The sequence below is a fragment of the Fragaria vesca genome, linkage group LG6 (genome assembly GCF_000184155.1).
Source record: "Fragaria vesca subsp. vesca linkage group LG6, FraVesHawaii_1.0, whole genome shotgun sequence".
Lineage (NCBI taxonomy): Eukaryota > Viridiplantae > Streptophyta > Magnoliopsida > Rosales > Rosaceae > Fragaria > Fragaria vesca.
Window position 1 is genome coordinate 28431434 of NC_020496.1, and position 25718 is coordinate 28457151.

The 25718-nt window shown below is 38.3% G+C and overlaps 5 protein-coding genes across 5 annotated transcripts; 2 read left to right on the plus strand and 3 right to left on the minus strand.

Moving 5' to 3' along the window:
- The first annotated feature begins 5767 nt into the window (after positions 1-5767).
- On the plus strand, positions 5768-8141 carry LOC101296983 (50S ribosomal protein L13-like). Its single transcript, XM_004303948.1, has 5 exons — positions 5768-5963; positions 6312-6383; positions 6625-6791; positions 7113-7224; positions 7324-8141. The coding sequence occupies exons 1-5, from the start codon at positions 5922-5924 to the stop codon at positions 7534-7536; spliced, it is 606 nt and encodes a 201-aa protein (XP_004303996.1). The 5' UTR covers positions 5768-5921; the 3' UTR covers positions 7537-8141.
- Positions 8142-9829: 1688 nt separating this feature from the next.
- Positions 9830-11077, minus strand: LOC101296220 (F-box protein At5g07610-like). Its single transcript, XM_004305876.1, has one exon. It carries the CDS (start codon positions 11075-11077, stop codon positions 9830-9832), a length of 1248 nt encoding a protein of 415 aa, XP_004305924.1.
- A 443-nt stretch (positions 11078-11520) lies between these two features.
- Positions 11521-15345, minus strand: LOC101297272 (beta-glucosidase 24-like). Its single transcript, XM_004303949.1, has 14 exons — positions 15121-15345; positions 14773-14800; positions 14497-14651; positions 14292-14402; positions 14127-14202; positions 13896-13973; positions 13657-13744; positions 13358-13571; positions 12975-13090; positions 12609-12829; positions 12483-12517; positions 12295-12397; positions 11936-12044; positions 11521-11848 (listed from the first exon to the last, which is right to left on the minus strand). The coding sequence occupies exons 1-14, from the start codon at positions 15325-15327 to the stop codon at positions 11680-11682; spliced, it is 1710 nt and encodes a 569-aa protein (XP_004303997.1). The 5' UTR covers positions 15328-15345; the 3' UTR covers positions 11521-11679.
- A 790-nt stretch (positions 15346-16135) lies between these two features.
- LOC101297563 (COP9 signalosome complex subunit 3-like) lies at positions 16136-19913 on the plus strand. The gene is made up of 11 exons (XM_004303950.1): positions 16136-16394; positions 16772-16887; positions 17006-17252; positions 17515-17572; positions 17659-17748; positions 18069-18134; positions 18404-18493; positions 18669-18827; positions 18923-19044; positions 19365-19437; positions 19513-19913. Exons 1-11 carry the CDS (start codon positions 16219-16221, stop codon positions 19579-19581), a joined length of 1266 nt encoding a protein of 421 aa, XP_004303998.1. The 5' UTR covers positions 16136-16218; the 3' UTR covers positions 19582-19913.
- A 32-nt stretch (positions 19914-19945) lies between these two features.
- On the minus strand, positions 19946-23753 carry LOC101297856 (histone-lysine N-methyltransferase setd3-like). Its single transcript, XM_004303951.1, has 12 exons — positions 23183-23753; positions 23013-23088; positions 22681-22886; positions 22455-22541; positions 22277-22369; positions 21969-22123; positions 21741-21825; positions 21566-21652; positions 21364-21483; positions 21152-21253; positions 20897-21067; positions 19946-20469 (listed from the first exon to the last, which is right to left on the minus strand). The coding sequence occupies exons 1-11, from the start codon at positions 23519-23521 to the stop codon at positions 20900-20902; spliced, it is 1518 nt and encodes a 505-aa protein (XP_004303999.1). The 5' UTR covers positions 23522-23753; the 3' UTR covers positions 19946-20469; positions 20897-20899.
- Between the last annotated feature and the right edge of the window lie 1965 nt (positions 23754-25718).

Sequence of the window (25718 nt, forward strand, 5' to 3'; positions counted from 1 at the left end):
AGAAAGAAAAGAGTTTTAATCAAACACTCAAATCTCAAGATGGAAAGCTTACAAACCCTAAATCGACCAATCAAAACCCCAAACTCAACCCAATCCAACAAAACCCGAATTCAACTTTTCGAACTTACCAGTCAAAAACTTAAAACCCGGCCTAATTAAGCAGATCTATGGTGGTGGATGGATGGCGACAAATTGATTGTTCATCTCGAAGGATGCGGAACGAGGTTGGGGAATGACAGAGGAAGTGAGAATCAGGCGGAGAAAGTAATTAGAGAAAGAGTGAGAGCTGAGAGCTGAGGAACGAGTGAGAGCTGTTGAGAGAAATGAGTTGGGAGAAGTATCAGGGGAGTTGAGAGAAAGAGAGTTGGTTTTAAGTGTCAAAAAAACCTCCTTCAGTTATGCCAAAAAAATTACGGTCTGAGACAATTTAAGTTTCTTTAACACACGACAGTTTTCTGTCGTCTTAAATGGGTAACATTAGGGTTATTTTTCTTTGTTTTTAAGACGACAAACGTATGTCGTCTCAAAAACACGTTAATTTTAACTAGTATTGAGTTACTATTTTCAGACGACACTCTTTTAAATGTCTGTCGTTACAATATTCGAGACGACAGACTTAACGTCTTCTGAAGCCAAAAAGGACGTAGTGATATTATAGAGAATGTCTAGCATTTGGGAGAAATACATGCTCACCGTCTCACCTGAACGTTGAAAACGTTCTTGTGTCTATTGGTCTCACCCCCTCCCAAAATATAGAGAAACATAGCCAAAACTTCAGCAGTGCATATGTTTTTAGAACCCCCCAACACTTTTTCAATATCTTTCAATAGCATATAGAAACAATTCTTTTCCATCCTAAATGCATTATAACATCTAGTGTCATTACCTCTTAACACACCCATCAGCCAAATGTATCCTGTTTGAGAGTTTGTGTAGCATGGAGTTTTCATAATGTACTTTTCAAGATATACTTGAATAAGACGACCGGCTACACATATAATTTGATCCAACTCCTCTTCATCTCCAGAATTGTCCATACTTTACAAAACAAACCTGCAATAGCATTGACAAAAACAAACAACAACTAATTAAAGGCTGCAACAACATTAACAAATATTACCAGTAACCAAGTTCATAAAAACATATATAAGCAAACATTAAAACAAGGCAATGATAATATGAACATCAAGTAAAGAGCAACACTATAAACGATGAACAATAAAATATCATTAAAACAAAATAGCATCCTTAATAAAAAAGATAGTCACACATTAGCCTTATTAGAAAGAAGATCAAAAACATCTCTAAACATACTCTTCAACAGAGTACCATTAACCTTATTTAAGAAGACCTTATTGGCCCACTCTCAGTATTCAACTAACGAAAAGCAACAAACTTCACATTACAAAAGAAGGATCAGCCTTTTTTTGATTAAGAATCAAAAACTGGAGCTTCAGATCAGCATCTGTCATGATAGAGAACATCTCTCGCTTTTCTTGAGAGCAAAACAGCTCTGTTGCAAACCACCACAGCTTGGTTCCAGTTTCAGCTCCTGGTAAAGTTGCAACAACTTGCATGACCTCTTGAATACTAGTTGCTGCTGCACTTGTGGGAATTGATGTAGCTGTACTCCTACTCTCAACTACTTCGACAAGGCGATCAATTTGTTTAAACAATTTTGCCGCACCTCCCACTCTTCCTTTCTTCCCATTTGCCCCTTTTCCAACACCTTTGTCTTTAGTACCTTCTGTTTGCCTTTCCACAGTTGTTCTCTTTTTCCCCCTACCTTGAATATCTTCCACGGGATCAGGAACCTCATCCTCATCATGCTCAAAATCCTCCAATACCTCTTCACCAACTATACTAGCTAAGGGAATCATGACAGATTGCCCTAGAGCTACGCTACCTTTGAACATCTGATCATAAATATCCATCATCTCAGGATTGATTCCCACATCACGAAATTTGCGATACTCTGGATTGGACTGCAAAAGAAGAAGAATTTAATTCATAATTCATGCTTAAATTGTAAGAGAACATCAAAACAGCAAATTAATTGAGAACACACCTTAATTTTACTTTTCCACCATTCAACAGATGCATCGATAGTTTTCTTAACAGGATCCCATCCAATACCAGTTTCCTGATGCAGCAGAGAACTCCACAATTTCCAGTCATTTTTAAGTGAATCCCATTTGTTTTTCAACTGGTCTTTAGTATAATCTCTTCCAGTTGAGTCATTAAAGGCTTTAACAACATTTTCCCACCCTTTTTTATCAAAATGAGTACCTGGCCTGTTTCCCTTTGCAACTTCCTTACGAGCTATATCACAAAATATAGCTACTATATCATCAGGCCATGTGGCCTTTGTTTTCCCAGTTCCCTCAGTTTCACCACTCTATTTCCCATCTGACGGGAAAGAAAACTAAAAGAATGAATAGATAAGATAACCGATCCACCAATTACTCAAACATATTAAATTAACTTTGAATGCATATCATAGACTTATCAAAAACGCCAACTGAAACAAAGCAGGAGCAAATTATCAAAAACACATAAAGGCAAACGAGCCATCTTCTATTAGCCATGTCCTCCTTAGAAAGCTTACGATTTTGTTATTAAGAACCACAACTACTAGCTCATAGAGCATTGATGACTATTGTATCAATTACAATGAAATAAATTCATGTACCAAAAACATAACCAAACAAAATACAGAAGTCTTCCACAGAGCTCAATTTTATTCACCAATTAAACAACTAGCTAGCAAAACAATAGCCTTTTCTTTTCAACTTGTCCCTCTCCCTCTTTCTGCTACGTATCATTCTCTCATCATTGTTAAATTAAGTCAATTCCCAGCTGAAAGTTTAATGAAGATTGTGACATGATCTTTATACTATAATTGCTTCATGCTTTTGGTTTACTTTTTACTCTTATTGATTTACTTTGCTTTTTTCTTTTTCTGTGTTCCAGTTTCTTGATGATGACAACACATGCTACTTGGAGATCAATTACACCTTTGATCCCTCAAATCATGGTTTAACCCCTAAATCTCTCTACCCACGTAACTCCACTCCTACTGACCCTCTCTCTCTCTGTCTTCCCAATTTGCTTCTTCTAAAACCTTAAAACTTTTCCTAGGATATTCTGAGGTTTACTAGTCCTTACTTAGGGTACACAACCCACGAATCACAATATGGGAACCCGATTACAATTTTATGATAATCAAGGGCTATTAACAACTTCCAAAATCTAGCAAACCCAACAACCTAAAATTATGATAATCAAACCTAAAATCATACCAAATAGTTATGGAAAAGATGTTTTACCTTTTGGGTTGGGGACGAAATCGCTGGTCTAGAACTGGAGTGAGGCGATGACGAAATCGCTCTCCCAAGACCTCAACAAGGTTCCTTGACTCTTGAGGGAAGTCTTGGAGAATGACGTCGGTGGTCTGTGAAGAAAGCAATCGGGTTCTGGACTGGAGTGAGGCAGTGAAGAAAGAGATCGGGTGGAGTGAGGCGATGAGAAACAGAGAAGAAAGAGATCGGGTGGACTGGTGGAGTAACAGAGAAGGAGTGAGGCGATGAGAAACAGAGAAGAAAGAGATAGGTTTATTTGTGTGGATTCAGAACAAATGAGGAGGGTAGAATAGGATTAACGAAAAATTCATTAAAGAGGCTAGCTCCGTGTTTTCAACTGATTCCCGCAAAAGCATCCTTCACCCTGCTTCTCCAAAATCCATTTTTAAGAGAATCAATTCTTCTAAACACAGTTTTATGTGTTGTTACCAAACACTTAGATTAGGGCCAAAATCACTTTTGACCCCAAAAGCAGGTCTAAAATCCCTACCAAAATCACTTTTGACCCCAAAAGCAGGTCTAAAATCCCTACCAAACTGGGCCAAAGTCTCCTAATACATAAAATTGCAACGATCAACAAGGTAATGCTGACCAGCAGTAGTTAACTCGAAAGATTTGAAGGTCTTACTCTTAAGATCACACGAGATGAGTTTACCAGGAGTATATTGCATAGATTCTTCGTTTTCGTCTCGATCAAGAAAGAGAACTACGAATTCTCCATAAGGGACATTCGGGAAAGCAGTGCATAGAGGATCAAGATCAACATTGTACTTGACAAACCAGCCAGAATAGTCTCTTCCCATCTCCAACACTTCGAATTTAGTAAGACATGGTTTATAAATATCAATGAGATGCAAGTGACCACCATTCTCTTGAAAGTATCTGAACTTCCTTTTATGACATTTCTTCCAATAACAGTGATCAGGACTCACAAAGAACTCAACAACCTCTTCATCAATGGGATAATATGCCATCTCACAACCGTCGCCTACCCAGTGAATTGCGCCGTTGCAGTAGACCCCCTCTTCGTAGCGGACATGAGCTTGCCTGGTGAAACAAGAATTGAGAAGCCTCCAACTTTGAGTCTCAGACAAATAAATTTGTATTCGGTAACCTCGACAGTATTCTAACCCATTAATGGTTTCAAGGCAGATAACCTTGTAATGAGGTGATTTGGAAGGGTCGAAGGCCAAAGAGCAGCCAATGATATGGGTTTCTACATTCTGATCATCACTAATAGCAGGAATTACGAGCGTCGAGAACCGGTTAGTTGTGGGATTGAGAACAAGATATGGAGACCTACTCGTACTTGTTGCAGCAAATGGCTGGCACAAGAAGAGGCCGTTGCAGGAGTGAATAATATCGATACTGCCATATTGGTCTCCAATGACTTCAAAAGGATTCCAGTGAGGTGAGATGTGGTTATGGCCGCTTGGATCATGATCCGGAGGGAAAGGGATGAAAGAGAAGTTGTCGGAACTGTGGTGAAAGACAGCAGAGATGGAGGAGTTCGGGTTTTTTAGAGTGTGGCGGTCACAAAATTTGAGGTCGGAGATAAGAGAGAGCCAATTCTTGGACACACATTTGAAACGAATCAGATGTCGAGCTGGCATGCGCACTAGGATTTTGGTAAGGAGTTCTTCCATGTTGGCTACGGTTTCTGCTAAGCTGCTGCGTGTGTGTTTGGGGTAGAGTCTCTGCTCCATCTTTGGTTTCTCTAAACTTTAGAGAGCAGTAGGTTTGAGCTATATATAGAACATGAATTAATGAGGAACCACTCCTAGTAAAATAAGGAATGAAACCAAAACAATATTCCTAATCCTAAATGAAGAGGAGTTTCATGTAAAAGGCCGTTTTTGAATTTTTAAAATGTCACGTATGTAAAATGATTTAAACGATAAAAAACGTATAACTCATGACAAAACTAAATAATGGCTTGATTGGCAAATACGTTACTTAGTTTCTTGTCACATATACTTACAAACTTGCGATAAACATAATCACATATATGGGTAAATTGGATTTGCATTTCAAAACGAATCAAACTTTTTGTGTATCTAGAGTTTAGGGTTTAAGTTTAGAAGTCGAGTGTCTTGATCGATTGACCCTATTTCAGTAAAGACATATGTGTCGTAAATCTCATAAGGATCAAGAGACATATCTAAAAGAACAAACTAATAACATCCTGACCATCTATTAATATTAGATAATCGAGATTATCCAAGAGCAAGTCCAACAGATTCTCTATATTTTTTGTATAATAAAAGGAAACAAAACTCAAAATCTATAATCCTCAGAAATTAGAATAGAATCCGAGTCAATAATGCCCCATACAGAAAAGATCAAAAGAAGACCCACATAAAAAACTAAAATGTTTATTAGGCCCACACGGCCCACCCCTCTTCAAATCTTTCTATTTGGTTCATGTCCAAACCCTACTAGCTACTCCTTCAGGGTTTTACAGGTCCAATTTTTTCTTGGGAGAATTCCAAGCTCTGTGTTTCTCTGCCTGATCTCCGATTTGGGTTTTCTCAGAAAGTTGAAGTCAGAGAGAAAACCATGGCAAGCCAAGCAGCTGCAACTTTTAAAGGCAACATGAAGGTTGATTTTTTTTTCTCTGATTCCGATGATTAATCGAGTTTTCATGGTCTGTAATGTTTGATTTCATTGCTTACATCAATCCCAATGCTCACAGAGCTCATCCATTTGTGGGTTTTTTTGAGACGAACTTAGAATGTTAAGAAATGCACACCAGGTGTTTGTGAAAAGTCCCAAGAGAAATTGATATGCTGTTAACCATTGCTGGGTGTTTTCACATTGCAGTAGATGATTGTTTGTTTATGATGGATTTGAAATCTGGGTTGTAATGTTTGGTGAGTTTGCGAAATGGAGAAATTGTGGTTTGGTTGCTTGTTAGTGACTGAATAAGTGGTATGGATGTTGATGCAGAAAGCTGTTGCTGGCCTGAGACGGATTAATCTTGACGGGCTGCGGTGGAAAGTGTTTGATGCCAAAGGCCAGGTTATAGTTTACGGCTTTTAGAAATAGTATCGATTTGATTTGGATTCGTTTGGTTCATTGTTTCAACAGTTAGTAGTACTTGTGTTGGTTAAAATTATAAAGTAGAATGAAGATCCACAAATGGTGTTTTCTGAAGAAACTAGCATTGTTTGCTGTGGTTTGAACTTGTTGGAGTGGTAGTATTTCAGTTATCAGGGTATGGATTCTTGAAGTACTGATTAAAATGTTACCTCACTTTTAGGTTCTTGGAAGGCTAGCATCTCAAATATCTACTGTGATTCAAGGCAAGGATAAACCGACTTATGCTCCAAATCGAGATGATGGAGACATGTGCATTGTGCTGAATGCGAAGGATATTTGTGTCACAGGGCGAAAACTAACTGATAAAGTTTATCATTGGCATACAGGGTAAGTTTCAGTATCTTACTACAAAAAGTATTCATTGCTGCAGGAGGGATGCAGTTAATGGATGTAGAATCATTCAGATACTAGTAGTTGACTGTAGTAGTTTGCTTTTACGTTTTGGATGTAGACCTACCCACACGAGATTCTGAAATGGACAACATAGTTTTTTAATCGAGTTGTGAGAATCATCAAATTTATTCATTTTTTCTATCAATGAAATAAAGGATTGAATAGAGTTGATTGCTGAGGTTTTCAAGTACCTTTTATCAATTGTTTATTGTTAATTCCCTTTGGTCTTGATGTTGAACCATATATGGCATGTAGGTATGTTGGGCACCTCAGGGAAAGGACTTTGAAGGATCAGATGGCGAAAGACCCCACAGAAGTCATTCGAAAAGCTGTATTGCGTATGCTTCCTAAGAACAAATTGCGTGACGTGAGTATATTTTTGTAGCTTTACTCATCGTTTTTGTTTTACACAAAATGCTTTTCCTGTAGACTAAATTATCTTGCAATGTATCTTCAACGGATGCAGGATCGAGATAGAAAGCTGAGAATTTTTGCCGGCGGTGAACACCCATTTGGTGATAAGCCCCTTGAACCATATCTGATGCCCCCACGAAAAGTAAGGGAAATGCGACCTCGTACAAGACGAGCCTTGGTAAGAGCTCAGATAAAGGCTGAAAGCCAGGATGATAAAGATTCACGAAAGGGCAGGAAGAAGGATAGAGTCGAAGTGAATGTATGAAGGATTACCTTGAATGGAGCTAGATTCATCACTTATGTGGAGTGTTACGTACTGTACCAATGTTTGATGGTATCGATTGCCTTGTCAAAGTTTGAAATTTTGCTTAGAACTGTTGAAAATATGACTATGGATGAAAATGTTGGGTTAAGCTGACATGGTTGCCAGCAATAAATTAGGTCTTCTGTGTCTGATCATGTGGTGCTTCAAAATTAGGAATGAATTGCTATATTCCAGATGGAAAGATTGCCTTCATAATGTCTTTCTTGTACATTATGTCTTCTATGCTCCAATTTCGCTGAAGTCATATCATGTCTCTCAGTCTTCAGTTCTCTATCAGAAGTGAAAATTTCTCCAGTTCTTGTTGAATTGGTTTGGTTTGGCATGGCAAAGTCGAGTATGTATAACTTATAAGCAACAGTTGCAGTGTTTGACATATACTTGAAACTTGAAAGTTCATATGCAAGACCATACGTCCAAACTAGTCATCAATCACAATGAAGTAAACTTCATATTATATAGAGAAGTATGCTCAAATAGAGCTTATCAGTCGGTCCTCTACTTGGAAGTCAAGAAAGTTTTGAGCCAGCCGGCGGATTTCTTGGCAGTTCGATTCAAGCTGCCAAGGTAATTTGTAAAATTGAGACCAAATCGAACTTGATAGCCGGATCCCATCTCCACGCAGTCCAACATTGCCCACATCAGGTAACCCTTCACATTTGTTCCGGTGCTGCACTCACAATTACAAACACAATCATACTTCATACATATATGTAACAATTAATCTCATAAGTTTATAACTAACCAGTCAAATTCATAAGGTTTTAAGTGTAAATATTTTGTGTATCTATATGCATTTACTTCATGGCCTCTTTAATGGCGGTGAGATGATCTTTATATGATGAATTCGAGCATCGTCTATCAAAGCAGTTGAAATTGGAATGGTGTCATCTCGTTTGTCTGGATACCCTGTTGCATTATGCAAGTGCAAATGATCAAATTGGTCACTTTCGAAGACGATTCTAATAAGAAGATTGATGAAAATAACTTTCATTTCAACTTGTTTTTCAAAACAACCCTTGATTACTTGATGTTAACCAAACGAAAACTATATATCTTATAGCTGAAAATTTGTCATAATACACGTGATACTCGGAAATATAGTAGACGTTCTCTACTCTTTGAGTTTGAGAACTAAAGAAGAAAAAAAAAAAACTCTAATTGAACTATGTTCGAAAGTGTGTGTATGACGACTAACCATTCTCAGTAATGTAAAATTTAGGATTGCCGTATTCCTTCAGTAAAATCAATGCCTTTTTCAGCCCTTGTGGGTAAACATAGATCTCACTGCTCCCTGGTGTCTGGTACGTGAATGATTAACAAATGATTAGATAAATTTGGTTAAAACAGTAATGAGTTAGGACGCAATAATTTGATTGTTCTTACTGGAGTGCCTATGGGTTGCCCGTCTGGTCCATCCACTGTAAAAATTACGCACACAAAGATCCGTTTAGTTCATCAGCATCAGTTTAATTATCTTGATCGTAACCTTGTTTCATAATAACCTACTTGAGTATTAGTTACCTGTGATGTTAACATGCTGGTACTGATCACAGTCGGTAATTTCTTCACCGTCGACTATTGCTATCGGAGCCGCGAATCGGGAAGTATAGTAGTTCACTCCAATATAATCGTATCACCCTTTTACCAGCTCTTTCTGATCGTCTGTGAAATTTTGGACGTCCATCCTTTACTAAAGCTAGGGCAACTTGTGAAGCCTTATTGCCTCTATACTTGTGGCTCATTGATCGTAGCCCAGTGCTTCACTCGATCGCCAAAAGTTTTGAAACTAAAACCCGCATACGCTTCCATATATATAGTTTCGAAAAGGGTGAACTAACTTCGTTTTGTTTTGCTTCTATTTTCACAGGGAATCTAAGAAAACCTGAACAACTGCAGAGTCTGCAGTGTGGATATATATTACTTCCGAAAGTGTGTCATTCATTTACTTAGATTTAAACCTCATGGAAATTTGAGGAGGCAATGCAATGGAACGCAATGAACAACCAAGACATAACTAGCTAAACATGTACACATTCACAACAGGGTAGCAGGCCAGGTAAGGCAACATAAAAAACTGATAATTGATCCATACTGAAAGAAGCAATGAAATGTGCTTATTGAGGTTACACAAGCAGTTCTCAAATTAAATACATACTCCAATAACTATACCCTTCTAACTGCAAACTAACAGTTCTTGATTTCACATCCAAAGAAATGAAAAGAAGAATTTCCATTACACAACAGCCAAACTCTCAACATATCGATGATTCTTCTTATCAATTCGACAAGAAGAATCATCAACACCGGCCTTTGGAGTTAAGTCGGTAGATTTAAAGGTGCTATTCCTAAGATTATAAGAGATCACTTTACCCGGAACATGCAGCAAAAGAGAAGAACTTTCCTCATCTTTTTCATTTTCCTCAGGAGCAAGGGAGAGAACAACGAAAACATTCTGCAGGAAGTGCGGGTAAGCTGTGCACAAGGGATCAAGATCAACATTGTACTTGACAGACCAGCCAGAGTAGTCTTTCCCCGTCTCCAAGACTTGAAATTTAGTATAACATTTTCTATGAATATCAATAAGATGCAACTGGCCACCACCATGAGACTCCCTAAAATATCTATACTGTATCGAACCGATATTCCACCCCTGACTATCAGTGAAACCATCAACCAATCCCACACGCTCTTCATCTATGTGATAGTATGACATCTCACCATCGCTCCCTACCCAATGAACTGCGCCATTGCAGTATACGCCCACATTGTAGAATACATCAGGATGAGTGTCGAACGAAGTATCAAGAAGCCTCCAGCTTCGAGTCTCAGACGAATATATCTCTATGTGATAGTACGGGTACCAGCAGCCTCCAGGTGGCTCATTGACAAACCAAAGGAAGACCACTTTGTAATGAGGTGATTTGGAAGGGTCAAAAGCCAAACCGTAGCCAAAGATTCGGGGATGATCAGTAGTGGCCGCAGCAGCAGCTGGAGGAGTAAGTGTGGTGAACTTGTTGGTTGTGGGATTGAGAACATAATAAACAAGTGTACTAGCTGTAGTTGGGTAAGAGTATCGTGGAGGTTGGAGACAGCACAAGAAGAGGCCATTGCAGGACTGGGCAATCTCAATGCCGTGTAGGCTGTGTACGAAATTCAGAGGATTGCAGGACCTTGCAGACTCAATTAGGTTTTGGTTCCCACGAGTTCTAATACTAGTCGGATCATGATCAAAGTGGAGAGGGACGAAACCGAACTCGCTGGACATCTGAGAAAAGAAGGCGGAAATGGGCGGGTGTGGATTCTTTAGCATATGGCGATGACAGAACTTGGGGTCGGAAATAAGAAAGAGCCAGTGCTTGGAGACGCATTTGAAGCGGACCAGAGGTCGAACTGGCAGACGCAAAAGGATTTCGATAAGGATATCTTCATAGTCTACTACGGTTTCTGCTAAGCTGCTGCAGCGTCTTAGTGTCTGCATCATGTTTGATTTCTCACTCAAAGGCTCTATAATTGTTTGATTCCAAAACTAGGCTTTTATAAATCCTAAACTCTCCTAATTCTAATTCACAAAGGATAGCAATCAATCCGAATCCAAATGGGAAACAAAAACCAACCACAATAACTTAATTTACCGGACGGAGACCTGGGAATGCAAAAGGAAAAAGAAAAAAACAACCACAACCCAAGTCAGGTGAAGAGTAGGAAATCGAAGATCAATCGATCCAATCACTTAAATATGAGAGAAGAAATAAATTACTAACAAAAAGAATCCGGATCGGATTAGGTGACCTGGGAATGGAGGTTTCCTCTCGCAGATCGAACAAGAGGTTTCTGTCGGCTGTTGGCCTTTTATTTTTTGAATAGTCCTGAAATCTCTATCAGAAGTGAAAATTTCTCAACTTCCTGTTGAATTGGTTTGGTTGTGCATGGCAAAGTCGAGTATGGTATAACTTATAAGCAACAGTTGCAGTGTTTGACATATATACTTGAAAGTTCATATGCAATACCATACGTCCAAACTAGTCATCAATTACATTGAAGTAAACTTCATAGTATACAGAAGTATGCTCAAATAGAGCTTCATCAGGAAGTCAAGAAAGTTTTGAGCCAGCCGGCGGATTTCTTGGCAGTTCGATTCAAGTTGCCAAGGTAATTTGTAAAATTGAGACCAAATCGAACTTGATAACCGGATCCCATCTCCACGCAGTCCAACATTGCCCACATCAGGTAAGCCTTCACATTTGTTCCGGTGCTGCACTCACAGTTACAAACACAATCATATATGTAATAATCTCATAAGTTTATAACTAATTAACCAGTCAAATTCATATGCATTTACTTCATGGCCTCTTTAATGGCGGTGAGGTGATCCTTTATATGATGAATTCGAGCATCGTCGATCAAAGCAGTTGAAATTGGAATGGTGTCATCTCGTTTGTCTGGATACCCTGTTGCATGCAAGTCCAAATGATGATTTATTGGTCAGGTTTTAATGACAAGATTGATGAAGATAACTTTCTTTTCAATTTGTTTTTCGAAACAAACCTTAATCGCTTAATGCTTATCAAACAAAAACTATATCTTATAGCTGAAAAGTCATAATACACGTGATATGGTCGAAGTTCTCTATTCTTTAAGTTTGAGAAATAAAGAAAAAAAAACTCTAATTAAACTATGTTCAAATGTGTAACGACTAACCATTCTCAGTAATGTAAAATTTGGGATTGCCGTATTCCTTCAGTAAAATCAATGCCTTTTTCAGCCCTTGTGGGTAAACATAGATCTCACTGCTCCCTGGTGTCTGGTATGTGAATGGTTAACAAATGATTAGATAAATTTGGTTAAGACAGTAATAGATTAGGACGCAATAATCTAATTGTTCTTACTGGAGTGCCTATGGGTTCCCCATCTGGTCCATCGACTGTGAAAATTAAGCACACAAAGATCCATTTAGTTCATCGATCAGTTATTATGATCTTAATCTTAGTGTTAGTTACTTGAGTATTAGTTACCTGTGATGTTAACATGCTGGTACTGATCAGAGTCGGTAATTTCTTCACCGTCGACTATTGCTATCGGAGCCGCGAATCGGGAAGTATAGTAGTTCACCCCAATATAATCGTATGACCCTTTTACCAGCTCTTTCTGCTCGTCTGTGAAATTTGGAAGTCCATCTTTTACTAGAGTTTTCATAATGAACGGGTAATCACCATATACTAGTGGCTCCATAAACCTACCAACGAAATCAAAATCATATGACCTAGTTGGAAGGGGATACATCAAAGATAATTAGGACAAATGCTATAAATTTGTGCACTCGAAGCCAGTCATAATTTTCCATTTGTTTTGCGTTCATATAAACTCATAGTAATTTGTACCATCCGACTAAGAAATCAAATGCTCTACGGGCCGCAGCTTTATCTGGAATGGTGTCTTCAAATGGCTCAAACCATTCAACAACCAGGGGAATTCCAATCTCTCCTCCTTGTGATGCCTATATATGCATGCAGTGTTTAAGCAAATGGTCATTACAAGCAAAGACAAGTAGTAGCGTTAATTTGCAACCTATAAGTCTATAAGTTTAACAAACCAAAAAACTGTACTCTATTTGGTGCAACCGTGCAAGGAATGAAAATGATTCAGGTTCAATTTCCTCGATCGCATTTGTTTATTGTTTCCATATGCACGGTAGCTAGGGCAACTTTATTTCAAATGCTTAATTAGTTTTTAGGTAATTATTAGTAGTCATATGCATGATCACCTGGTATGTGTTTTTGTAGAGTTTGGCAGCAGCAGCGTGAGCCAACAAGACATGATGTGTAGAGAGGAAAGGATCGGTGGCAGCGTTTGCGTTCGGATCTGGGTTAGTGAAGCCATATTGACCCCATACTTGTGGTTCATTGATAGTTGCCCAGTGCTTCACTCGATCGCCAAAAGTTTTGAAACACAAATCAGCATATGCTTTGAAATCCTCCCTGTTAAACATAGTGAATTAGAACTCACAAATTGGCATATATACAGTTAGCTGATTATTAGAATACTAAGGAACTTGACACCTACACAATGTCAATGCTTAAGAAACCGGTGTATTTGGTGTTCAGTGCTGTGGGCAAGTCGAAGTGGAACAGTGTCGCAAATGGAGTTATCCCTGCACGTACGTCCATTGATCATAAGAAAGAAAAATCATAGAACTGAAGAATCACGGGGCTGAAAATTTGATATATCCCATATATATATGCTAATTAATATGCATATGAATATATTGATTGCTCCGTATATAGTTCATACATATGTCATACCATTCGCAATTAGGTCGTTGATGAAGTTGTTATAGAAGTCGATACCCTCCTGGTTTACTCCCCCGTCTATGGTTCCCTCTGCAAAATGATCCCAGCAACACAAGAGGTAATTATTAGTTTGATCTAACTTAACTCGATCTTGTAATGAACTCAGATATGTTGATCTAGCTAAGATTTCAATTCTTCCATGTTTCAGCGGTAGTAATTAGTATATTGTTCAGGTATATATACCAGGGAGAATTCTTGACCAAGACATGGAGAATCTGTAAGTATCCACTCCCATTGCCTTGAGCAGTTGCACGTCCTCCTAGTGATTAAGAAACACAATGCATGAGAGGCTAGCAAGTATGTACGTGAGCATCCACAATTTGTAATCAATTTGCATATATAATATACCTTATAGCGGTGGTACGAATCAACTGCAATTTTTATGGGTGGAGTTCCATCTTGTATGTACTCATCCCATGTCGCTGGTCCTCTCCCTCCTTCCGTTCCGCATCCTTCTGTCTACAGTATCGTTAAACAAAACTTTTGCATCATATCAACAACGAAATAGGAGTTATAATAAATCAGAAGGATTTGACAAGCTAGATATATCGACCTGCAAAGCAGAAGTTGCGCAACCAAATTTGAAATCAGCAGGGAAGTCTTTCCTGCTAATAGTTTCTTGTCGTGTACTAGTCTGAGCTTCATTGAGGTTTGCAAGTTTTGCGTTATCATCAAGGGCTCCTCTACCAGCGGGCGGTGAAGATTGACCTAATTTTATAATTTATATTACAGTAGCTAGAGAACCTCTCAACAAATGTATGTTAAATAGAAATATTTTGACTTTAACAAGAAGATGTTCACGTTAACAAAATGATAGGTTGTTACGTACCGGCAAGCTCAAAGATGAGGCAGCATATCTAGAAAAATAAAATAAAACATATTGTTAAGAAAATTTTAGAGAAATATTTTATTTATTTCATTGTGAATATGTAATTGCATGTTCGATCGATCAAGGCCGACGGCCTATCCCTCCTTCAAGAAACCTCAAACGTAAACAAGAAAAATTAGGTAAACTTAAGTCTTCCATCAGCATGCCAATTTAATTTTCCAAACAAAGCAGTGACATTGACAGTTGAGCTAATGCAGAATTCTGTGGGGGGATAAAATAGAAGGAAACAATCTATGATCGATGGAGAAATTGAACCAAAAATAGCGAGAGATAAGTAGTACTGCTCACCCGGAAACAAGCCTCGATTGTTCTTGCTGTCAAACAAGAGATCATGGTATAAAATCTGCAGAACCAGCAACCCCTAACGATCTGCTCAGAAGCCTGGATTTTGCCGGACTCGTTGAATAAGGGTAAGTACTCTCTGGTTTCTACACCAATAAAAACACAAAACCAACAGTAGTGTTCCATAGAGCAAGATGATGGCCTCATCCTCATGCATGCATATATATAGCTCCCTCGAATTTAACCAGAAAGAGGAAAGATATAAATTAAGAGTGATTAAGGGCAGCTAGCTACGCTTAAATCAAATGAACGGGAAGACCGAATCAAATCAACTCCAAAGGCAATTAATATGATTAGCCAATTAAGAGATCGACATGTAACAAACTTTTTCCAAATCCATTTACCAAACTAATGGTCTTTCCTCTTTTGGCTGCTCCCATGGTCAACGTTTATTATGTATTTATCCAATACAATTTGCGTTAGGTAACATTCTTCATCAAATTGGTCCAACACAATATGCATAATTAAGATAGTAATCCCAATCAGTTCCTAACAAAACAAAACAGCTGAGTTTGACTCATTGGCCAACAGCGTTAAAGGGGTATATATGTTCGTATAAAGACGTCTAGGAATGAAACAATGAGATCGGAAATTAGAGTTTTTTATGCACAATCGGGCGTGTAAATACACGACACTCACGGATAATTAAGATTTATGACTTTATCAGCCATGTAAGAGACTTTCAATATATGCACAGTCAAAATCACACAGTGTAAGAGACTTTATCAGACATGTAAGAGACTTTCAATATATGTACAGTTAAAATCACAGAGTGTCACAGTCTCTATGAAAAGAATTTTCCGATCGGAAATATATATATATAGGAAAATAGATGCAGTCTGACGAGCTATTTATTTAAAGGCCCAAATATGTTATGCATTTAAAAGCCCAAACCGATAACGAAGCCCAAAACCCGAGTTATATTCTAATTTATTAAGCTGAGGAGGGTGCAGAGTCACTCAGACCCAGAAAACCAAACTGGGAGCCCCTTCTTGTTCTTCTTCTTCTTCTTCTTCTTCTCTCAAATCAAAACCCTAAATTGCGATGGAAGTTCTCGTTGTGAACATCCAGGGGCTCTCGACGAACCCCGGAGACCTCCCCAACCTGCACAACATTCTGAAGCAAGCGCACGACTCGCTCCACGCCGAGTCGATTCGGCTGCTTCCTCTTCTCGACATGCTTGATCCCTCTCTGCACTCGCTCGGTTACCTCTACATCTTGTGAGCCTCTTCCTCACTCTCTGCTAGCTTTGTGATTTGTTTTCGTATGGTTTTGGTGCGCTAGGGTTTTGTTGGATGGATATGTAAACAATGTGTTAGGGTTTGATTAGCTGAAATTATGCGTCGGTTATGCTTTGTTTGAATGGTTATGTGCTTTTTCGATAGGTTCAATTGCGTTTCGATTTTGTTTTGGCACCAAAACTAGGCATATAATTCTGAGTTATGTTATGTAAGAGTTATCGGAATGCTTTTGCTGGTTTTCAATTGGTGGTTGTAGTGTCTGGTTCATTGGTTGACGATTTAACCATGTTGCTGGCTTTGGAAAATCGGATGGAATTGGCTACTGACAGTGGGTGTGTGTATGTAAATGTTGACAGGGAAGCATGCACTTCATCTGCATTGTCAAAGGAGCAAGCTAGTGCGGTGGTGTTGCCCACGGCCAGATTTATGAATTCGTGCAGTAAGGAGCAAATTCAGTTGGCACCGGAGAAATGTATTGGTTTTTCCTTTTTCTTTGTTGGCTTGGTTATATGTTGCTAGAATTCTGGGGCTAAAATAACATTGCTGAATGGAGTTTTCTCATTACTTTTGTCGTTATGGTCGGTATGCAGTCATAAGTGTTTGCAAGAGGTTCAAAGACTATGTTATGCAGCTTGAAGCCCCTATGAGAGGAGTGGCACCAATGCTGGCAGCAATTCGGAAAATTCAGAGCTCCTCGGAACATCTGACTCCCTTGCATCCAGAATTTCTTGTACTCTGTTTGCTGTCAAAATGCTATAAAGCTGGATTATCCATTTTGGATGAAGACATCTTTGAGGTTGATCAGCCAAAAGATCTTCTTCTGTATTGCTATTACGGGTGAGTTATTCAATGCAGTATCACTATTCATTGTTATTTGATGTTTGTTACAGTTTTACATACTTTTAGTTAGCTATTCATTATTGGGATACTTTCTTGTTGATTAGCATTGTTAGTATGTAAGCTTTTGCGTCAAGGTTGTGTTCCTTGCTTCCTTTGACATTTCTTACTCATACTATTGTTTTGATGTGTAATTTCCTTAATCTTGATACGGCTTTAAAGGGAAATTTGCTGACAAAATTCATTTTTGACATGATTGTAGGGGGATGATATGTATTGGAGAAAAGCGTTTTCGAAAAGCATTGGAGCTTTTGCACAATGTATGTCATTCATTCAGCTACTATCCTCATCCTTACCAAGTTATAAACTTAATCTATTGATTGTAGTCTTGCATCATATTTTCCAGGTTGTAACAGCTCCAATGTCTGTCATTACTGCAATAGCTGTTGAAGCATACAAAAAGTATATACTGGTTTCACTCATTCACAATGGACAGGTATGCGTTATCTGCTGATATATTCATCTACCTGTGAAATTTTATTCAACACTGAAAGATAGGGGAAGTTATGTAATAAATGTGACAAGTCAGACAACGACAGGGACTACAGTTTGAGAGACTTGATTTTGGTTAATATATATAATCTGGAGATGTTAAAACCTACTTGGTTCCTGAACCGGTGTGATTAATTGATTGTAAATTTAGTGAACAAGTAGTGTATGTATATATAGTCCTGACTTGATAACTTTATATGTATATGCTATCAATTTTACTTGAGGATACTATGAATCTGATATTTTTTTTAATTCTTCTTATAGTTCTCTACCAGTCTCCCTAAATACACCTCATCTGTAGCTCAGAGGAATCTGAAGAACATTTGTCAGGTAGGACCAAATTTTACAATGTATCTTGTTTACAAGTTTATGTTGTTATGGTAAATCAGTGCGTGAGAACACTAATTGAAAGTAATGCCTCTGTCTAACTTGCTCTACTTATCATTGTAATTCTTTGTTTCCAAGAGTTGAAAGGATGTAGAAATAGCCGGAAACTTCTGATATTGCTTGTAAAACTTGTTTTACGTGTTGATGTTTTTATCTGTGCTATGCTACTTGTTTTTTTTTACTAATTTGTTGTGACCTTATTTTTTGAGCAGCCCTACATAGAATTGGCAAATAGCTATACGACGGGTAAGATTGCTGATTTTGAGACAGTTGCCCAGAAATACCAGGAGAAGTTTGATAATGTGAGTCCTATGCATCATCCTATTCTTTTTAACTTTTAAGACTTCATATATTGTGTTCTCTCAATCAAAGCTTTGGATGTTTCCGCAAACAAATCGATTTCCCCTGTAGCTTACGAGTCTTTCATTGAATCCTTTTCCATCTTAACGAGGCTTTGGAATTGTGCTTTTTCCCTAGGACAACAATCTTGGACTGGTGAAGCAGGCTATTTCTTCCATGTACAAGCGCAACATTCAGAGACTTACACAGACATATTTAACCCTCTCCCTCCAAGATATAGCCAACAGTGTTCAATTAAACAGTGCTAAGGAAGCTGAAATGCAAGTGCTACAAATGGTAAATTGATATTCTTGCGATGGGGATTATTTCTGCCACAAATTGTTAGAACTGCACCCTAGTTTAATATTTGTTTTGTTTCTGTTGACCCATAGATTCAAGACGGTGAGATATTTGCAACAATTAACCAGAAGGATGGAATGGTTAGCTTTCTTGAGGACCCTGAACAGTATAAATCTTGTGGGATGATTGAACGTATTGACTCATCAATACAAAGGTAAATTGTTGGATATCAGTGATGCAGTTGTACAATATACCATCTTATTATTAATGTCTGGCTGTCGTTGCTGCCATATCATTTTCATAGAACGACTGTTTGTTGAATGTTATTCCTGCAATTCTTCATTGAGATACTCCCGTAGCAGGATAATTACCGTTGAAGAACAGTATTAATAATGATGTGGCTTCAACTGCTACTGCCATATCATTTTCTGTCGTTCATTGTTAGTGTCTCCATTTCTTCATTGAGATACATTATCGGCAGGGTAAATACCAGTTTATGAAATATTTATTCATTTTCCTACTTTACTGTCCCAGGATAATGGCGCTTTCGAGGAAGCTGACTACTATGAATGAGAACATCTCTTGTGATCCTATGTACCTAGCAAAGGTAGCATACTTCAAATTACAGGATGAACAAGTAGTAATACCATTGATGATTCACAACTTGCCTGCTTATTTTCAGGTTGGGAGAGAACGGCAGCGGTTTGACTTTGATGATTATGATCCTGTTCCTCAGAGGTTTAATATATGATATTAATCAGTTTCACTCTTCCTGTCGGCATTGGGAGAGTGGTTAGGACAAGACTGGATCATTTGAATATATTTTCCAGCTCCTTACTGTGCAAAGAGATGGGCAACATTCTGTCATTTCCTCCAAAATTCTGTCTAGTTATGAAACTAGTTTAATTTGCTCATATTTTGTAGTTACTGTTGCCATTTTTTATGGATAGGAAAGTGCAATGATGAGAAAAATGAAACAAAACGTGTTCAAGGTTATGAGTACTCCAAATTGTCTAAGTTGCAACCTGATGTCTACTGTGTACCGCTATCGGTTATTTGTGTGCAAGTCACTCGTTTTTAGGATGAGCATTTCTTCTTACCTCTTGTGCCGTAAGTTTTGCCAAAGATTCAACTTTTAATAACAGGAGACGAGTTACATGATACAAGACAATAAATAAAACATAACCTTGTGTTCCTCAGTGTCTTTACCATTTAGGAATCACGGTTTATGTCATTAAAATGAAGAATTTTACCAAAACCCCTAGACTCCTAACCTAAAAGTTTAAATCAATGAAAAGGTTTCAAGTAGAGCACTGCCAGTAAATAATTGGATCTAGCACCTAGAATGGCCATTCTAATTTTCATTTACAAAGACCAAGATTCCATCATCTATCAAAATTCTTCATATTGATCGTCCCTATTCTCTTTTAAACTTTACAAACACATAACTACGAAAGGCACCCCATGAAACAGAGCCACACCAGCAGAAAGGGAGAAAAAGATATGCTGATAAACCAGTAGAAAGGGACTCATAGGTTATGCACATTGTACTCTCTGATGCAACTAGAGCCAGTGACACGTCTTTCGGTAATCCTCAAGGACCTCAACTGCCTATGCATTTTCCAGTTCTTAGATCTACCTGCAAGGATAAATATTTAAAGATCACATATAAACTTGTATCTGAATGATCACCATTGTACTTCAATACACATTTTATCTTTTTAAACCAAACTGGTTATTGTTCCAATCTACAAATATATCAAGCCAGGCATGAAAAGATTAACGAGAATTGCATTGTTTTTTCAAACAATCATAATGAAATGAAATGGATAGCCTTTGCCAACAGGTATCCAATCTGTAAATAGCTCGGCCACCTAGAAGTTTTCGATGACCAAAAATGAACTATCTTCAAAATTCTTAGAGATGGCACTTCCATAGTTCCATTTTCAAATCTGATATTTTTATAACCCCTTCTGTTATGTTTGCATTACCAAAGTGGTCATTCTGTAATGTGTTTGGTCTCATTTTGGTAATTTTATTTATTTATTTAAAAAGAGAGGAGATACCTTTCATCTCAATGAAGGGGCGTAAGGGGCTGGGCATGGAGTTACACTGAGATCGGGTAACTGATTTATAAAATCCAGAGTCACTTGCAGGCATGCATGTAGTATTTTCTTTTCTGACCTAACAAGCTGTGTAGCAACTCGCTTCTTTGGATTCAAATTAGGATCTGCCAACTATGTAGAAATTAAACGAAACTCAGTCAGCAGTAGAACAGAATCACCTAGTTGGAAAAGGTGAAAATTATCACAAGGACTTACCAAAGACTCATCTTCACTCAAAGTAGTTGGATAGCTGGCCAGCCGAGTTCTAAAATATTGAGCAAGTTGGTCCAACACAGCACTTTCCATGCAGGGACTAACCTACAACATCCAGTATAATCGGCATTATTTTGGCTGATAATCTACCATAGTAGTGTCATCAACTTATTTTAATGAAAAGCATGTTTTCTTAACTTAAAAGCTGAACTTACTGGACAAATTGGACCTTGAGAAGAGATAACAGACTGCATCTCTGAAGGATCTGACACATAGCCTAGTCGCAGATAAGGAAGCATATCTGAGACAGTTTCCTTTTCCTTCCCGACATATACCTAAGCCGGGGAGGGGAGGAAGTGAGAAACTAATGCAAACCATGTAATAACTTCTGACATTGAAATAGTTTGAGATGCTCACCTGAAAAGCTTGTACTGATAACTTTCCATTTCTCTGAGCAACCATTCGTTTATCTTGATATTGTGGATCCTCAGTATTCAAAGCTGCCTGGAACACATAGAAAATGTGGCATATTAAATGCACTTGACATAACCAGAAAAGTGCAAGCTTGTAAGAGAAAATATCCAGATTTTACCTCAACCATCAAACGGTCATAAGGATTATCTTCGTCAACAAACCCATAGTTTATAAGCAATTTTGAATTAGGCTGTGGTCCACACCTGTAGTATATAACAAATTGCCATTTTATAATACGTGTTATTTCTGGGCAGTAACATGATACGGGAATACTAACAAGACAGAATTCAAAAGACCAGCTTGTAATAAATTAGCTATATAATCTTGATATATGTAATCAACATACCAAACAGCAATAGATTCCCCCGCCTTATATGGCCGATCAACCACTAGTTGAACAGCATCATCAGTAGCTGTCAACATTGCCTTGCATTTGCTTCCATAAGCTAACAATGGGGGTCCAAGAGGTACCAAAGCAAACCTCTGAGCCAAGCTAACTTTCTGCGTTCAAAGGAAGAAAAAGTTGGATAATATTATCTACATAGAAGATTACATGGGTGCTGAGGCCTTACAACACTGTTTTCCAATTCTTTCCTATCTAGGAGACATTATATGTAACAAGAAAGTACGTCATGGGATTGAAAGAAAACATGCCTGCAGATGCACTACACAAGACTGAACTGCAACAAAAGCTTGTTTGAATATCTCAAATGGGAAGGCTTCAGTAGGAATATCGTATGGGTATTGCTGCAGAGTGTGAATAAATAAAACAATATTAGGTCATATTATTCGCTACAATTCTAATTCAACTCCAAATATACACGAGACAAACCTGAAATAGGGACCCAGCCATAAACCAGACAGTGTCAAGCTCATTATATTCCCTTTTAATTCCTTCAGCCCTTTCATGAACTTCAGCCTGATTCCTCACAACCATAATGTTGGGTTAAATTATATTGAATTATCAAGTATACCACAAACTCACTTGACAGAACCTGTGTGCATATTGCAGCAAGAAGACATTTTACAAACGTTAACAGAAAACCAACAAAAGATACCTTTGTGCGGCTTCCGGTAAGATAAGCCAGTTCAGATTCCGACCATAAAAGGGGAGACTCCACCGCTAACTGGCCTCTTCCTGCCTGACGATCAAGTTCTCTTATGTATGGATACCAAAATGACTTCTTCCCTTGTTTCTTCTCATACATCAAATAGAGTGCCAAGCATGCCAATTCGGATAACTTGTTCGTAGTTAACAATTCCGCTACACAAAGAATCAACCACCAAATACAAATTACTGGACTAGTCCTCCATGCTCAATAACATTAACAGTCATAGAATACTCAAACACATTACAGGAGCAAAAGCAAAGCAACAGTAAGCACCTCACCAATAGTTTCGTTCCCCAACACTCTCTTCAGTGTCACAACAAGCGAATTCGGCACCGAAAACGCAACATCACCGACCTTGAAATTCAACAAAACAAAATGAAATCAATGTCAATTAAAACCTGAAAGTTGAAACCAGTGAATCAAACTAAAAATTCTCCAGAATTTTCACCTCGAGATCTTCACTGGCAGCAACGTAATGAATCGCGCTGTGCCTCTCATCATACGACGGTCGTTCCTTGAGCACAACCTTACACGGCGGCAGCCCGTTCTTGTGCATCCACTCTTTCAAGTCCTCCGCCTCGTCTCTCTCGTTCACGGCCTTGCGACGCTTCCCGTCCTCCTTACGCGACCCGATCAAGGTCTCGGAGCTGAACGACGCCAAGCACACATTTCTCCGGCGAGTGGATCCGGACGAAACCCTAGGAATCATCCGCGGCGAAATCGAAGCGAAGCGGGAGCGAATCGGGAGCCAGGTGCAGCAGCTGTGGTGGAGAGGACTGACCTCCATGGATGTGGAAATTAGGGTTTGGATTTTGCTTGAGGTTGAAGAATGAAGAAGAAGAAGAAGAAGAAGAAGAGAGAGAGTGTTAGGTTGAGAAGAAATGGAAGGTGTGGTGGGATTTGACTAGGAATCTGAGAGAGATCGTTTATTTCATGTTTGGATGAGGCGCGCCAATTGTCGCTATTGTTTTTCTCAGAGTATGCGACTTGTAGTTTTTTCTTATTGTGAAATGTACGTAGTGTGTGACAATTTCTAAATCACACTAAGATAACAGTGTTACAAACCAATGCATATTTGAGCTTTGCAAATTAATAATAAGGTACGTAGTTGCACTGAGGTTAGTTTCAGATAGTTTTGTTATGTTGAGTTTAGCTAGAGACGACTATGATTCTGGTAAGTAATATATATTTCTAAAAAATTATCGGTATCACAAACTCTAAATGATTCGTAAGAATTGAGACGAGTCTAGACAGACACTGTATTTCCATGACATATGTGCACGAAGATAGTGAAAAAGCTCCATTAGAACTTGGGGGCACACCTACACCTAATAGTAATATAACGAAACATGCACACCACCGGCAACAAACAGCTACTCATCAAACACAAACGTGAAACTGGAAAAGTGAACAATCTGAGATTCTGAGTCACTCGATAGTCAAGGACAATAGTTACATGCATGCAGCTGCTAGCCAAGAGATATCCGTGAGAAATAGCTAGCTTTGAGTACCAAACATTTGTAATTATCAGTACAGAAACTAAATTGATGTGGATACACTATGCACATGTAAAACCAGTAGTACGTTAAAGGTAAAAGTATAGACAAAATTATCACTTGTCAGCTAAGAAGGTGAAAATGAAGATCTCAGATAATGTTACAATGACGGTTGTTAAAAGACATGCAGAACTCATATATACGACCTCAGAAATAAATCGACATTTCTTGATGAATCGATAGTCGGCAACCCTCAGGGTAATTAAATTAGAAAGAGAGGACCAAGAGTTCAGGTGAGTACAGATGAAATAGCTATATTCAAATTACAGATGAAGAAGATCAGAACAAGAAGATCGAAGTGCAAGTTTCCCACCATTAACTGACAGATATGTGAAAACTTGAGATGCAGCTAGCTAGCTATTTGGTGTTCAAAGTTGTATTCATTTACATCGATCATTCTATTGCATCGACATTAACAATAGCTTAATTAGCAATGGATTCCATACTGAAATAAGCAATGGAAATGAAACTAAATTAGTGAGTTCATGGTTAGATCCCAGAATGGGAAGACGAGTGAGTTTTGTTTTGAGGAAAGGCAGCAAGCCAGGCAGCATTAGGAAGAGCACGATCCAACCTTTCAAGAATAGTATTAGGAGGGTCCTGTCTATTCGACCAAGTAAACCGATTACCTTTTGCAGGAATATTAATCAAACCACAAGAGTTAACAAACGAGAAAAAATTATTCATGTACAGATTATGAGTCCTAGCTCGATCCACCTAATTTCTCATCCAGATGCAAGATATTATTACAGTACGTACTCTCCCATAAGAACCCAAGATATTATCAGTGTTCTAAGGTTTACATTAATTATAACAATCAACTCATTTAGAAAACTACCCTTAGGGTAATCAACTCATTTAGAAAAAAACAAAAAAACACCAACTCATTCAGAAAAGGAAAATCACGCCTTCTAGTAGTATAGGCAATCGGTTGGCTTGAAGGATACCACTTCTCTATCCATGTCAAAACCAACCAACATATTTCCCTGCATGACGGCTCCATATACACCCACGTTACACCCATCATCGAAATGCATGATTCCAAAACATAATTTGTTTTCGATATCTTCATCCTTTATGAACATTTTTTCTGTCACTAATGGCAGTTTGCCGCCACCGTCGAAATGAAAAGTCATTTTTGGTTCTTTTGGAATTGTTGTCGAATTCAAGCGATGTCTCGTTCGAGCTGTATGGAACAAATTTATCTCCGATTGTAATTCCTTGTGCCACCACACCATAGTTATCCTTGTAGCTCTCCAATTTCACCAATGGTGTTGAGACAACCCCTTCTCCTGTAACTTCACTCCCATTCCCGAAATTGATCTTGCTTTGAATTTTAGGATCAGTATCTAAAGGCACCAAGCAATGAGAAAATTTGTTCCCACCAACATAGGAGCAATTTGAGAAACAAATGATAAGGGCCCTCGT

Coding starts and splice junctions, on each gene's coding strand:
- LOC101296983 (XM_004303948.1), top strand. CDS start 5,922: ATGGCAAGCCAAGCAGCTGCAACTTTTAAAGGCAACATGAAG. Junction 5,964..6,311: donor CTTTTAAAGGCAACATGAAG/GTTGATTTTTTT, acceptor ATGTTGATGCAG/AAAGCTGTTGCTGGCCTGAG. Junction 6,384..6,624: donor TGTTTGATGCCAAAGGCCAG/GTTATAGTTTAC, acceptor CCTCACTTTTAG/GTTCTTGGAAGGCTAGCATC.
- LOC101296220 (XM_004305876.1), bottom strand. CDS start 11,077: ATGATGCAGACACTAAGACGCTGCAGCAGCTTAGCAGAAACCGTAGTA.
- LOC101297272 (XM_004303949.1), bottom strand. CDS start 15,327: ATGAGGATGAGGCCATCATCTTGCTCTATGGAACACTACTGTTGGTTT. Junction 14,203..14,291: donor ATTCGTACCACCGCTATAAG/GTATATTATATA, acceptor CTTAATCACTAG/GAGGACGTGCAACTGCTCAA. Junction 13,974..14,126: donor TTGGTCAAGAATTCTCCCTG/GTATATATACCT, acceptor ATCATTTTGCAG/AGGGAACCATAGACGGGGGA.
- LOC101297563 (XM_004303950.1), top strand. CDS start 16,219: ATGGAAGTTCTCGTTGTGAACATCCAGGGGCTCTCGACGAACCCCGGA. Junction 17,253..17,514: donor CTTCTGTATTGCTATTACGG/GTGAGTTATTCA, acceptor ACATGATTGTAG/GGGGATGATATGTATTGGAG. Junction 17,573..17,658: donor CATTGGAGCTTTTGCACAAT/GTATGTCATTCA, acceptor CATATTTTCCAG/GTTGTAACAGCTCCAATGTC.
- LOC101297856 (XM_004303951.1), bottom strand. CDS start 23,521: ATGGAGGTCAGTCCTCTCCACCACAGCTGCTGCACCTGGCTCCCGATT. Junction 21,254..21,363: donor CTCAAGGTCCAATTTGTCCA/GTAAGTTCAGCT, acceptor TGGATGTTGTAG/GTTAGTCCCTGCATGGAAAG. Junction 21,068..21,151: donor TGAGTGAAGATGAGTCTTTG/GTAAGTCCTTGT, acceptor ATTTCTACATAG/TTGGCAGATCCTAATTTGAA.